Consider the following 12,682-nt stretch of genomic DNA (forward strand, 5'->3'; position numbering starts at 1 on the left):
TCTTTGGTGTGTGTTAAATTCCCACCCAACCAAAGTAACATTCATGATTCATATTTGACATTTCTCTTATTTATACAATGATGCATGTTTAAATTTAATTTCTCTTTCTGGAATAGCAGAATCAGAATATGAGAGGAAATGGGAGAAAACAGTATCAAGACTCCCCTAACCAAAAGAAGAGAACAAATATAGTGCACAATCAGCAGCCTAAACAGCAGAACCACACATTGGTAAGATCTGGTTTAAACTTTAGAACTTAACGAAAGAACAAAGTTTTTAATGTTTTATTGATACAGTTATTTGAGCTCTTTTGTCAAAAGTAAATATTTTCTTTGCATATGTGAGAATAGAAAGTATTTTTCTTAGAAACAACTTTTTAAGGGGTGATAGGACAATTTAAATCGGTGAAACTTTGGTGATGCCGTTTTTAAGACTGAAAGTTATTATCAATAATATGGAATTAGGGCTTAATCAATGATACATGTAAAACCCAGTGGAATTGTGTGTCAGCTAAGGGGGGTTAGGGCAGTCTGGGGAGAGGGAAAGAACATGAAACATGTAAATATGGGAAAATATTCAAAATAATAAAAAAGACTGAAAGTTATAATAGTTCTTTTGTTACATGTTCTTTGACATGTTATTACTGTATTGGTAAAAACCTAATATGGTTAACCTTTTAAGTGATTTTTAGTTCTGTCTTAACTGTATATATTATAGTGCAAGTTTGGGCAGAAAGCTGTTATCATCCTATCTTCATTTCCCTGTGTTTCCTACCAGATCCTTAGCCAAGATTTGTTGCCACTCCCTAATCAGAAGTTGTCAGAGCAGGAGAAAGATGTACCTGACAAGCTTAGTCAGGAAGCTTTTATTATTATAATATGTAAGGCACTATACTAAATAGTAGATATAGATAGGCAAAAATACCAGTTCCTGATCTTAAGGAGCTCACCATCTAATAAATTCATAGCCATGTAGTGTAGAATGGTGTGGTGTAGTATGTGCAAGTTGGTAAAGGAATACATATGGAATCAGTGCTAGCTTCAGAGAAAGTCCAAGACAATTTAGTTTGATGTGGAGGTGGGGAGTATTTTTATTGTTTGTTTCCTTCTTTGATTTCTCTGCTTTCTTTTGCTGGACTCAGTTTGACTGTCTCCTGCTTAAGCAGTTTAGGGCTTCTTTATGTCACTGTCCTTGTGACTTGAAAATAGAATCAGAAACCCAATAGGAAGAGCAATTAGAATTGCATGGAATAAATTTTCTCTTTGATTTCATTTTTATTAGGCCAATTAATCATACATATGTTTGGTTCCTGTGGAAGGTAGACAGTATTAATCTTATTCTCAAGTGGCACATGGGAAGTTACGTAAGCTGCATTAATTGTGTTTTTTTTTGTTGTGTATCATTAATATTTCATTTGACAAATACATAGGAATACATAGGCTTCATGAGTGTAAAAACAAACACCATTATATCCATTAAAAGAACCTGTTTTCTTGGCAGCTTCTTGAGTAGTATTAACTATATTTACAACCCTTGATTTGACAGATGGAAAGAAAAGGTGGGGGGGTCTTGTTCTGTAGTGACTTTCAATTTTCTGTGATTAAATATTCAGCTGCATACACAAATGTTCTTTTTTTCTGTACTAACTTTAATATGAGCCCTATGTCATTGGTGGTATGTGATGAAGGGAGAAGAAAAAGTTTTTCTGATATATGTTTATCCAGATTTATTATGTATGATTATGTTGAGAGGGAGCTCAGTAGAGTGAGAAATGTACTGCTTCTGGAGTTAGTCTTGGGTCCAAAGCTTACAAAACTGAATGACCTTGGTAGGTTACTCTTTTGTTAAAGCTCAGGTAACTTTCAGTGTAATTTGAAAAGTGTGTAACTATTAGGCATTATATAGATGTAAGATTTTTATGCTTACATATTTATATAGATAGATGTAGGCATATACATTGCAGAATATAATTTATCTCTGTACATATATGTTTACATGATGAATCTAAAGTCCAAAAATTTTAAGTGGTTTGCACAAAGAGTTTTGAGACTGTGTGTGTGTTTTACAAAATATGGTTGGCATTTCATAATAAGGGTTAATATGTGTGTGTAATATGTGTCATCTATTGATGGAACCTAACTATGTGTGGTATTTCATAACATTTTGAATTTACTTGTATGGGGACTACCAGGTGAGGAAACTACTGTTAATGCAAATTCTAGTCCTCAGAAACTTCAAAATTAAGTGACTTTCCCAAGGTAGTACAGCCAGTTTATATTAGTGGTGGGATTTGAATCTAGGACTTCTGGATTCTGAGGCTGACTCTATTCTTTTGCATTGCTTCTCAGGTGATAATGTTCTTGAAAAATTTCATATAAAAATATATTTTTAAATTATTTTAAATTCACTAGGAGACTGATTTATTTTTTCAAAAGAATTTATAAAATCATCATCTCTTGATTTATTTTTAAATTTCAAATTTTATCCTTTTATGTTTATTTGGGTTAGTATAAATAGCTTAACCACTGATGGTTTTGTGTGTGTTTTTAATAGAAATGTGAAAAAAAACTTCATCTAAGGAAACTACAGGATAATTTTGAAACAGGCAAGTATGTTTCTACCTTTTGGCATTTTCATTTGGTGTGATGTTGTTCAGGACTTATTCTGACTTGGGCTTAGGTTTTTTTTGTTTGTTTGTTTGTTTGTTTTTTTAATGGAAAAGGCCCTTCTCTTTCTTGGGACAGCTATATTAGAGCAATTTTCCAAATGATCTGGATCATTCATATATATATATATATATATATATATATATATATATATACATATATATATATATATATGTATATTAGAAATCAAATCTATTGTTTTTGATGATAGGGCCAAAATTTCAAAATGATACTGTAAGAATAGGCTTTTATAAAAATTTGCCTTTCTTTATCCTCACTTGTAAAACTATAGGTCCTTTAAATGTCATGTTCAAAATTGGATGGTAAAGAAAACTAATTAGAAAGCTGTTTTCTAATGCTCATTTAGTAGCTATTACTTGAAAAATGTAATGACATTTTCCCTAAATGTCCTGAATTATATTGTTTTCTTTTTAGTAGATAGGTAGTTATTCATCATCTAAATTTAAGCCTTCCATATGGAAATATTTATAAGAAATGAAAAGCTGTGTCATAAATTTCCTTTTTCTTTAGTCCTTGCTATGATTTTGAGCAAGGTAAGCTGTTGTAATAGAAGTAGGATAGTTTACATATTTGGAAGATTTATGTTTAAATACAAGTAATAGAAAATACCTGAATTCAGTATATAGATAAATAAAGCTGTAGAACTGTAAATAAAGCTGTCTGTAAAATGGTCCTTGTAACTGATTTGGGTTGGGGAAGAATGTTCTTTTTAAGAATTAGAAGAATTTTAAGAATAAGAAGAATTTAATTTAGAAGAATATAAAACAACTTAAAGTTCTAGGAAAATTTATTTCTGTATTCTTCAGAAACCAAAGATGTATCAACATGAAAGTAAACTACAACATTACATATTCAGATTATCTGGTTTTGATCTGGAGCTACAAAAAAATAAAATCTGGAGAGTGTTAAATAGGTTCTAGTCATGCAATCTTTTATTTTCCAGATCTGTTCTTGTCATATTCTTTGACCAGGTTTGAGCCTTGCCTGTCTTCACTCTGCTCTATTTTTCCTTTCACTTCCTGGGGGGCGAAAAGTCTAGATAAATTAGAAGATTTTATAAATGAATTTCTACATTATTACTTTTAAAAATAATTTGCTTATTTACTTTTAGCATTCATTTTGGATGTGGAGTTCCAAATTCTCTGTCTCACCCCCATTGAGAAGGCAGCCATTATGATATCAATTATACCATATTTCCTTATTAGCCAGGTTGAAAAAAAAAAAGTAAAGTAATGTTATTGCTGGGTATGCTTATTTTGATAGCCTATTACTATACTATTTTTTTGATAGTTACTCTCCACCCCCAACCTCTTCACTTTTGCCCTTATATCATGCCTTATGTCATCTTCATTATCTTCTTTGCTCCGTTCTTTTTGTCTACAAGTATCTTCAGTTTTCTCCCATCCTTGAGAAAACTTATTTCCTTTGACCCCTTCTCCTCAAGCTATTGTCTTATCTCTCTTCTCCTCTTCACTACTCAGCCTCTAAAAAGATTGTTTGTACTAGTAATCTGTACTGCTTCATCTCCCTATTCACTACTCTACCCTTTATGGTTTGACTTCTGTCTCTACCATAGTATTGAAACTGCATGTTCCAGGGTCATTAAATCAAATTCTATATCCTTTTTTCTCAGATGTTATTTGCTTTATAGGTATATGTTTTTTGGTAGGTTAATGTGTCCTTTTTGAATTTAATCCAATATTTGACATTCTAGGTACTTTTTCTTTCCTGGATTTCTTTGTTTTCCTCCTACCCGTGAGCATGTTCCTTCACTGATTCATCTTCTTTCTCCAGTATCCTTAGCATGATTGTCACTCAAGGTTCTGTCCTTATCTACTCTTGATCTCTATGTTGGCAATTCCTAAACCTAATTCCAATTTCCCCTACATTTCCAACTGCCCATTCTACTTCTCTACTTAGAAATTTATCACAAACTGAGCTCAATCATCTAAGGCCTATTATTATTATTATTTTTTTTTTAAACACTTTCCATCTTAGAATCAATGCTGTTTATTGGTTCTAAGGCAGAAGAGTGGTAAGGGCTAGGCAATGGGGGTTAAGTGACTTGCCCAGGGTCACACAGATAGGAAGTGTCTCTGGCCATATTTGAACCTAGGACCTCCTGTCTCTAGGATTGGCTTTAAATTTCTCTATTATTGATGATGGGTTCTACCATTCATCTGATTATGCAGGCTAGAAAGGGAAGAATCATGTTTGACTCTTCCTCTCCTAGATTGTTTCTTCAAGCCACTTGTAAAATTCTATCAATTCTAGTTTCCACAAAATTTTTCATTTTTTTCATTTCTTTTCCCTTTTGCTGAGTTTCTTCAACCTAGTTCTGGATCTCATTATGCCTTTTAACTATTGTTATAAATTCCAAATTAGTTTCCTTATTTCTGTATATCTCCTTTCCCTAATCCAATTATACTTCCTAATGTATAGTTCTGATTATATGTTCTCAAAAATAGCAAATGGCTCCCTATTGTTTATTAGATTATAAGCTCCTTGATAGGAAGGACTGTCTTTTGCCTCTTTGTATTCCCAGGGCTTACCCCAGTGCCTGACACACAGTATGCCCTTAATAAATGTTTATTGATTGATGATAAAATGCAAATTCTAAATACCAGTATTTAAGTTCCTAGCAATGGCTCCAGTGTCAGTCTTGTTTCATATCGTTTATTTTACATGGAATCTATTCCAGTAAAGACTAGCTGTGTTCTGATCATATATCTTTAGTGGTCTGTGCTGGAATTCCTTTCCTTCAAATAGTCATCTGTTAAAAGTCTTGTTTTCCTTCAGAGTTCAACTCTTCCATGAAGCCACCTTTGATTTTCCCCAGCTACAATGCCCTGTTTAGATTTTAATAATTTGTTTGAATCTACTTTACCCACAAAACTTGATTTATCTTATAGACTCTTTGAGGGTGGGATGATTTTAATTTTTGTAGCGTCCTAGCACCTAGCATAATGCTTTACACATAGTTGATGCTTAATAAAAATTTATTAGACTAAAAATTGAAAGCCTGATGAAATACTACTACTACTACCATTGCTGCCGCTGCTACTGCTAGCATACTATTACTACTACCACTACATACAATTTTAATATTGCTCGTTCTTGGAAACTTTTCTGTCCCAGGATTCATGCCTCTGCTGAAAAGCTTTCCTTTGGTATATACAAAATTAGAATTGTGAAGAAGTAAAGAGAAATATTAGCACTTAGATTATAGAGGGATTCAGAAAAGAAACCTAACTTGAGGGCTACAAGAAATAACTTATAATAAAGACTATCTGAAAATTGAATCAAGCAATACATTTAAAAATGGCAAATTGCAGAAAAAATGATACATATGAATGTAGAAAGATACTTTATGGAATATCTATAAGAAAATTATTAATTGTCTTTGGGATGAAAATTTTAAAATAGTTCTTTTGCTTTTTAAACAGATGCAGTATGTGATTTTTCTTGCTCCAGTGAAGACCAGCTACTAGACCAGATGGAGGCACATTCCATAGCATGTAATGAACCCTGCAAGTTCATGTTTTCATCAAGAGCTTTTTTGAACTTCAAGTTTGACTACAATGCCATAATGAAGAACTTTGACCTTTGAGAGAGACTAGAGTATTTAGGAAGCCTCCAGATCAAAGAGACCCATTGCCATTAAGTGGTTGTTAATTAAGCCTTACCTTTCTCAGGTGATAAAAAATACAGGGAGGCAATGGTGTTAATGAAGAGATTATTCTCTTTGCAGAAGAATGGTGTAAAAATGTACTTGCACTGCAAATGCAGTATGACTTTTATACATAAACTTACCTTTTCAGTGTTCAACTCACTAGCTGAGCATTGTGCTTGTGAGGGCATTCTGTATGGCTGTGAAGTATTTTGTGTTCTCAGTGGAGATTGCATTAATATTTTATTAACATCTTAGAAAAATTTTGTGCTTAGGCAGATGGCAAAATTAGGAGGGAATATATCCCTCTTTTCTTTATTGGGGTAATTTTTTGGGGGTACTATAATTAGTAATTACTGATTTCTGATCATGATTGCTAAAGTGGTTTCAAATTCAAGATCTCATCATCTGCTTTTGGGGTATTTCATAACAATTTTCTGCCTCCAATTTCAATAGCTTAGGCTGTTGAAAACCCTAAAAAAGTTTTGTGTTGAGACATTAGAACCCGATATCCACGTTCATGATGAACTCCTAGTCTTTTTTCTCAAATCTTTGAAATGCCATAGTTTGCACTTCTTTGAGATTTTATACTTAGAAAATAAAAGTTGCAAAGTTCAGTCCAGTTTCCTCTTTCCTATAAGGACAAATAATTTTTTCAGAAGAGGAATTAAATTTGTAGGAGGTAGCAGAACTAAAGAAGATTTTTACTTTAATTTTTCCTGCATATAGCTGAGCCTTGTGAGAATTGAAGGCCTGGACACAGGTGCTGCTTTTGTCTCATCATCTTAACTTCAACTCTTTTTTTCTAACATGTACTTTAGTTTTTTCTTTGCTATGATATTTCCCCCATAAGATAATATGTATAGATATGAAACCATTGTTATTGAATTTTATGTAACGATTATATCAGGGTAGCTATATGGAAATTGGTATTCCATTTTCCAGTGGTAGTAGTGTGATGTAGAGTTAAAAAATTAGGCATGCTACAGCCCCTGGATAATAGAATGAGAGGAGAGATGGCATCTGTTTCACTTTGTAAGTATGGTTAGGAAATAAAACAAAACAAAACAATATTTTGTAATTTTATCTCATTCTTTTATGAATGTATTTTGTAGCTTGAGGATTATTGAATCACATCTAAGTAGATAATATGCATTTTTAGTGAAGATTTGGCTTTAATTGAGGACAATCACCAGGGATGAAGGTGCTTTAATATTTTGTGTCTGACCTCAAGTGAGGCATTTGTGTAAGAGAGTTGAAGGGTCAAGGGGATGGTTGGGTATTGAGAACACACCTTTATTCTGTGTTCTTGTATAGTTAAAAAAAAAACTCTTTTAATGTGTGGTATCCACAAAACACATCCCTACTGGCAGATCTTATTATAAGCATCTTTCATTCTATATAACTAATTCATCTAAAACAAACTCTTATTTAACCTGGTAGAGCTATTTTAGAGATAAGAGCTATTTTAATAATCATGCATTGGCTTTTAAATGGGAAATTTATATTTATTGAGGACAGTTTTTGACCTCTTTGGTACTAGGAGGTAGGTGTTGTATGTCTAGTAGTAAGTCATCTATGTGTAGAGTGAAATTCTGGGGGTAGTTGTACTCCCATGAATCACTCTAATGAGCATACAGGAGACTTGATGCTAGCAGAGTTCACATGGCTTTATTCAGAGGAATGGGGCAAAGAATGAGGGAACACTTACTGAGCCTAGACAACATCCTCACAAAGGTGGGGCAGGGGAGAGGCAATACCACCTGGGCACAGGTAGTATTCTCACAAGAGGGGATTGCAGACTCACAATGGAGAGAGACAGATTTGGGGAGCGGGGAAGCTCCTAGTCTGGGGACTCAGAAGTAGGCAGATTTGCTCAGATTTTATAGGGATCCAACATAATTCTAGCTCCACTTTCCCATTATATGTATCTTATTCTACCCTCCTTCTGTCCTCCTTAATCCAAGCATATGGGGATATTCCTTTAGGTTTGCAGTTTTTTGTTGAGTCAGGTTTTTAGACCTGTCCAAGAATTTATCAGATTGCAACAATTCAGGCGGAAACACTCTTTGAAACATTTTCTTTGGGCTATAGCATTGCAATATTTCTTGGGACGTGTAGTCAAGATTATAACTTGTAAGTTTTGAGATTTCTCTCATAGTAATTAGGTCACCCCTAAACTTCTTTCCATGAAATAGAAGGGGGGGGGTGTAGTCTCTTAGCCACATTTGAAAAGAATATATTAAAGACATATATATCTTTATGCTGCTTGGAAAGGGGGTTTCTTCTACTCTTCAAAAGGAGAGATTGATATGTCCTAGTGAAGAGCACCTAGCTTCACTATTTTTCTATAGGAAGTTGCCAATTTATGATTATTAATACTATTCAGTATATATTGGGGAATAATGCACAATTTCATCCCACACAGTCCTCCTGATTTTCACTTCAAAGTTTGCATTATTCCCCCTCCCAAAGGCCTTTTCTCCCATAGATCCAAAGCATTGCTTCTGCTTCAGTATTTTTCTTGGTCTCATCTTTCATTTTTTGCTTTCTTAAAATCATTAGTCTAGGAACCTTCTGGTTAGGATGGGGTTTTTGAACTACCAATATGCATATTCTCTACATTTCTTTGAATCAGAATAATAAAACAGGGTACCAAGCAAGGTATAAGCATAAGAATACAGATAATAATGGTTATGGCTGGAATAACATGTGTCCAGTGTCTGTCAAACATTGAGTTCTACCATTCATTCCATAGAGCGGAATTTGCCCCTAAGTGTCTCTTCGCTTGTACTGAGAGAACACTTAGTTCTTTAAGTGCCCTTGTAACAGATCCATCTGGGGATGTATTGTTGGGTATATAGGTACAGCAAGATCCTCCTATCATAACAAACTCCTCCTCCTTTTGCCAGTCACATCCAAGGCAACTTCATTATCCCATGTCATTCACTACTTGGCATTCAGTTGCTGTGCTAAACCCACAATTGCATCTCTAGTATAGTTTATAAATCTCTGTTGGTTATAATAAATGTAGTTGATCCAATGGCAGCTATCTCATTTCTAGCCTTGAATTTATCCAGGTTTCCTCTGGGTACCCTAATAATATGTAGGTATACTGAGGGATCAGTTGATCCCTGAGAGCCGTTTCTCTTTAACCTTGTTTTGCCTTCATCCTGGGTTTGATTCAGATACAGTACAGTAAAGGGAATGGCCTGTTTCACTAGAGCACACATACCAGTCCAATTTACCAAGACCTTTCTCAGCATAGGTTTCTCCATAGGACTACCAGAGATCTGCCCTTGGTATGCTCAGGTTAGAAAATTCAATAAAATCCCAAATATGTGAACTCCCCAGCTGTCACGGGCCAGAGACGACACCCTCATGTTGTGAGATACATGCAGAACGTTCCTGGTAACCTTGCCTTGTTGAGAGCATTTGCTTAGTTCCCAGAGTTGTGGGAGGGAATAGGAATGACAGTGCCTTGCAATGCTCTGGGGTCAGCTCCTGAAATAGTGAGCATATCATAGTCTCATACTCCGTGACTACAGTTGTTACTGTGTATCTAATACCATTGTGCATGAATGATGATCCGTCTGTGAACAGCCCTGCCAGGATTGTCAATTGGAATATCTTTCAAGCCCTGCCTTAGTTGCTCTATCAATTTAACCACTTCTTCACAATTGTGTGATGGTTCCCCATTCTTTGGTAAATCTTGTAGTAATGTTGCTGGATTTAATAACACACTACACCTCTTCAGCTGTATGCTTTCATTATCCAAAAGAATTATTTCATACTTAGAAATTCTCTGGTCAGAGAATGCTTGAGTACGAAACTTTCTCATAAGTGCTTCAATTTGATGGAAACAATAAACTGTCAGTGGGTACCCCAGAACTAAATCAGCTGACTTCTGGACTAACAATGCAGTCGCTGCAACTCCTCTCAGACAAGGAGCAGTACCAGCAGCTATCGGATCTAACTGAAAACTATAATAACGTATAGGATGATAATTTTGTCTGAATGTCTGTGTTAATACTCCAGAAGCTGTCCCTTTACACTCATTTACAAACAGTTGAAATGGTTTTGAATAGTTTGGGATCCCAAGGGCTGGAATAGACAGAATAGCCTCCTTCAGCTTTGTAATGGCTTGCAGATGTTCTGGTTTGAGCTTTAAAGGTTCAGGTTCTGAGTTTCTGGTCAGATCAGTAAGGCATTTGGTCACTTCATTGTATCCAGGGATCAATTGGTAACAGAATTCCATTGTACCCAAGTATTGCTCTGAGCTGCCTCTTTGTTTTTGGTGCAGTCAGCTTTTGGATATCTGCAATTCTCTTTCGGGAAATACTTCTAAAACCCTCTGAAAGTATGAACCCTAAATACTCAACCCTTGGCAATCACCACTGTAGCTTTGCTTTGGAAATCTTATGTCCTCACTTATATAACTCACATGAAAGAAATTTGCTGTCCCTCAGACAAACTTTTGTACTAGGGGACACTAGAAGGATATCATCCACAAAATTCACTAGCTTCTTGTCCTTAAATTTGATAGTTTTCAGGTCTTTATTTAGGATTTGGGAGAATATGTTCGGACTTTCTCCCAGGTGAAAGCAAAAATTTTTTGTGAATTCCGATGAATTGGGATGGAAAAGAAAGTAGAACATAAGTCCCTCACCGTGAAATATCTTGCATGACTGGATATGGAGATAATTGTTGCTGGGCTTGGTACAATAGCATGAGACTTTATAATATAATCATTTACAGCTCTTAAATACTATACAAATCTGTAGATTGTTTTTTTCTGATGCATTAGGTTTTGGTTTCTTGATTGGAAGTATAGGAGTATTAAATTCAGAGACACAAGGTACATCTCTTGTTGGAATAAGGATTCAATAATTAGTCTGATCCCTTCAACAACCTCTTTGCTTAGGGGGCATTGTGATATGCAAGGATGAGTTTCCTCTTTGGTCCTTATCCTAACTGGTATTATTTGAGTAAACCCACATCTATAGAACATGTAGGCCAAATCCCTTCTGGTATGTCTTCTGGTATAGGGTAAACCTATTCTGTGTCCCCCTCTGCCTCTACTGAATCTAAGAACAGCTTTGGAAATACTTTCAAAGATTCTTCCAGTAGGTGTAGCGATAGCTCCCTAGATGGTATATACTGAATGGTTGCTCTTAGTTTACATAAGATATCCCTGCCCAGGAGATTCACTGGGCAATTTGGCATAAGTAAAAATGAGTGTTCTACAGACAGAGAGCCTAAAGACACCATTTTTGGCTGTAACTTTTTAACTCTCTGTGGTCTTCCAGTAGCTCCTTCCATGGAACCTACAGATTGATAGTCATCAGGGGATGTTTGCAAGACAGATTTACTTGCACCAGTATCTACCAACAGATCATAAATCTGTTCCCCCACTTTTATTTTTTTTTTTAAGATTTAAATATTTTAGTTTTTTAGAAAAATTTTCCATGGTTACATGATTCATGTTTTTACTTTCCCCTTCACCACCACTGCCATATCCACACATTTCCACTGGTTTTAACATGTGTCATCAATCAAGACTTATTTACATATTATTGATAGTTGCATTGGTGTGGTTGTTTCAAGTCTACATCTCCAATTGTGTTCGCATCAACCCATGTGTTCAAGTGGTTGTTTTTCTTCTGTGTTTCCACTCCTGTAGTTCTTCCTCTGAATGTGGGTAGCATTCTTTTCCATAAATCCCTTAGAATTGTCCTGGGTCATTGCATTAATGCTAGTACAGAAGTCCATTACATTCGATTTTACCACAGTGTATCAGTCTCTGTATACAATGTTCTTCTGGCTCTGCTGAGGTCTTTCCAGTTCACATGGAATTCCTCCAGTTTATTATTCCTTTGAGCACAATAGTATTCCATCACCATGTTCCCCCACTTTTAATGACATGTGTGGCTCTGTGCTATTTGGTGGTGAATGCGTCTCTATAATTGGTGCCAACACGGATCGATCTGGGAATTTGATCTCTACTCCTTGTTCGTCACATCCCATCTCTCCCTTAACTTCCACTTCACTGCCAGGATTTTTTTTTTTTAAATATTTTATTTTTATTTTTTAATTTTAAACCCTTAACTTCTGTGTATTGACTTATAGGTGGAAGAGTGGTAAGGGTAGGCAATGGGGGTCAAGTGACTTGCCCAGGGTTACACAGCTGGGAAGTGTCAGACCGGATTTGAACCTAGGATCTCCTGTCTCTAGGCCTGGCTCTCAATCACTGCCAGGATTTTTTAATGCTCTTGTTTTCCCAAGACAGTAATTTCACCACATCTTCCTTCAGCTTCTATTTCTG

At 35.3% G+C, this 12,682-nt stretch overlaps 1 protein-coding gene across 1 annotated transcript in view; it reads left to right on the forward strand.

The window, feature by feature from the left end:
• DCP2 (decapping mRNA 2) overlaps window positions 1–7,370 on the forward strand; it is a 53,337-nt gene extending 45,967 nt beyond the window's left edge. Inside the window, exons 9-11 of the mRNA XM_044662338.1 lie at window positions 120–230; window positions 2,554–2,605; window positions 6,134–7,370. Of these exons, the coding sequence (XP_044518273.1) occupies window positions 120–230; window positions 2,554–2,605; window positions 6,134–6,297 (327 nt within the window). The 3' untranslated portion in view covers window positions 6,298–7,370. The remainder of the gene's footprint in view (window positions 1–119; window positions 231–2,553; window positions 2,606–6,133) is intronic.
• Window positions 7,371–12,682: the final 5,312 nt, after the last annotated feature.

Source organism: Gracilinanus agilis, chromosome 1, assembly GCF_016433145.1.
Source record: "Gracilinanus agilis isolate LMUSP501 chromosome 1, AgileGrace, whole genome shotgun sequence".
Classification (NCBI taxonomy): Eukaryota; Metazoa; Chordata; class Mammalia; order Didelphimorphia; family Didelphidae; genus Gracilinanus; species Gracilinanus agilis.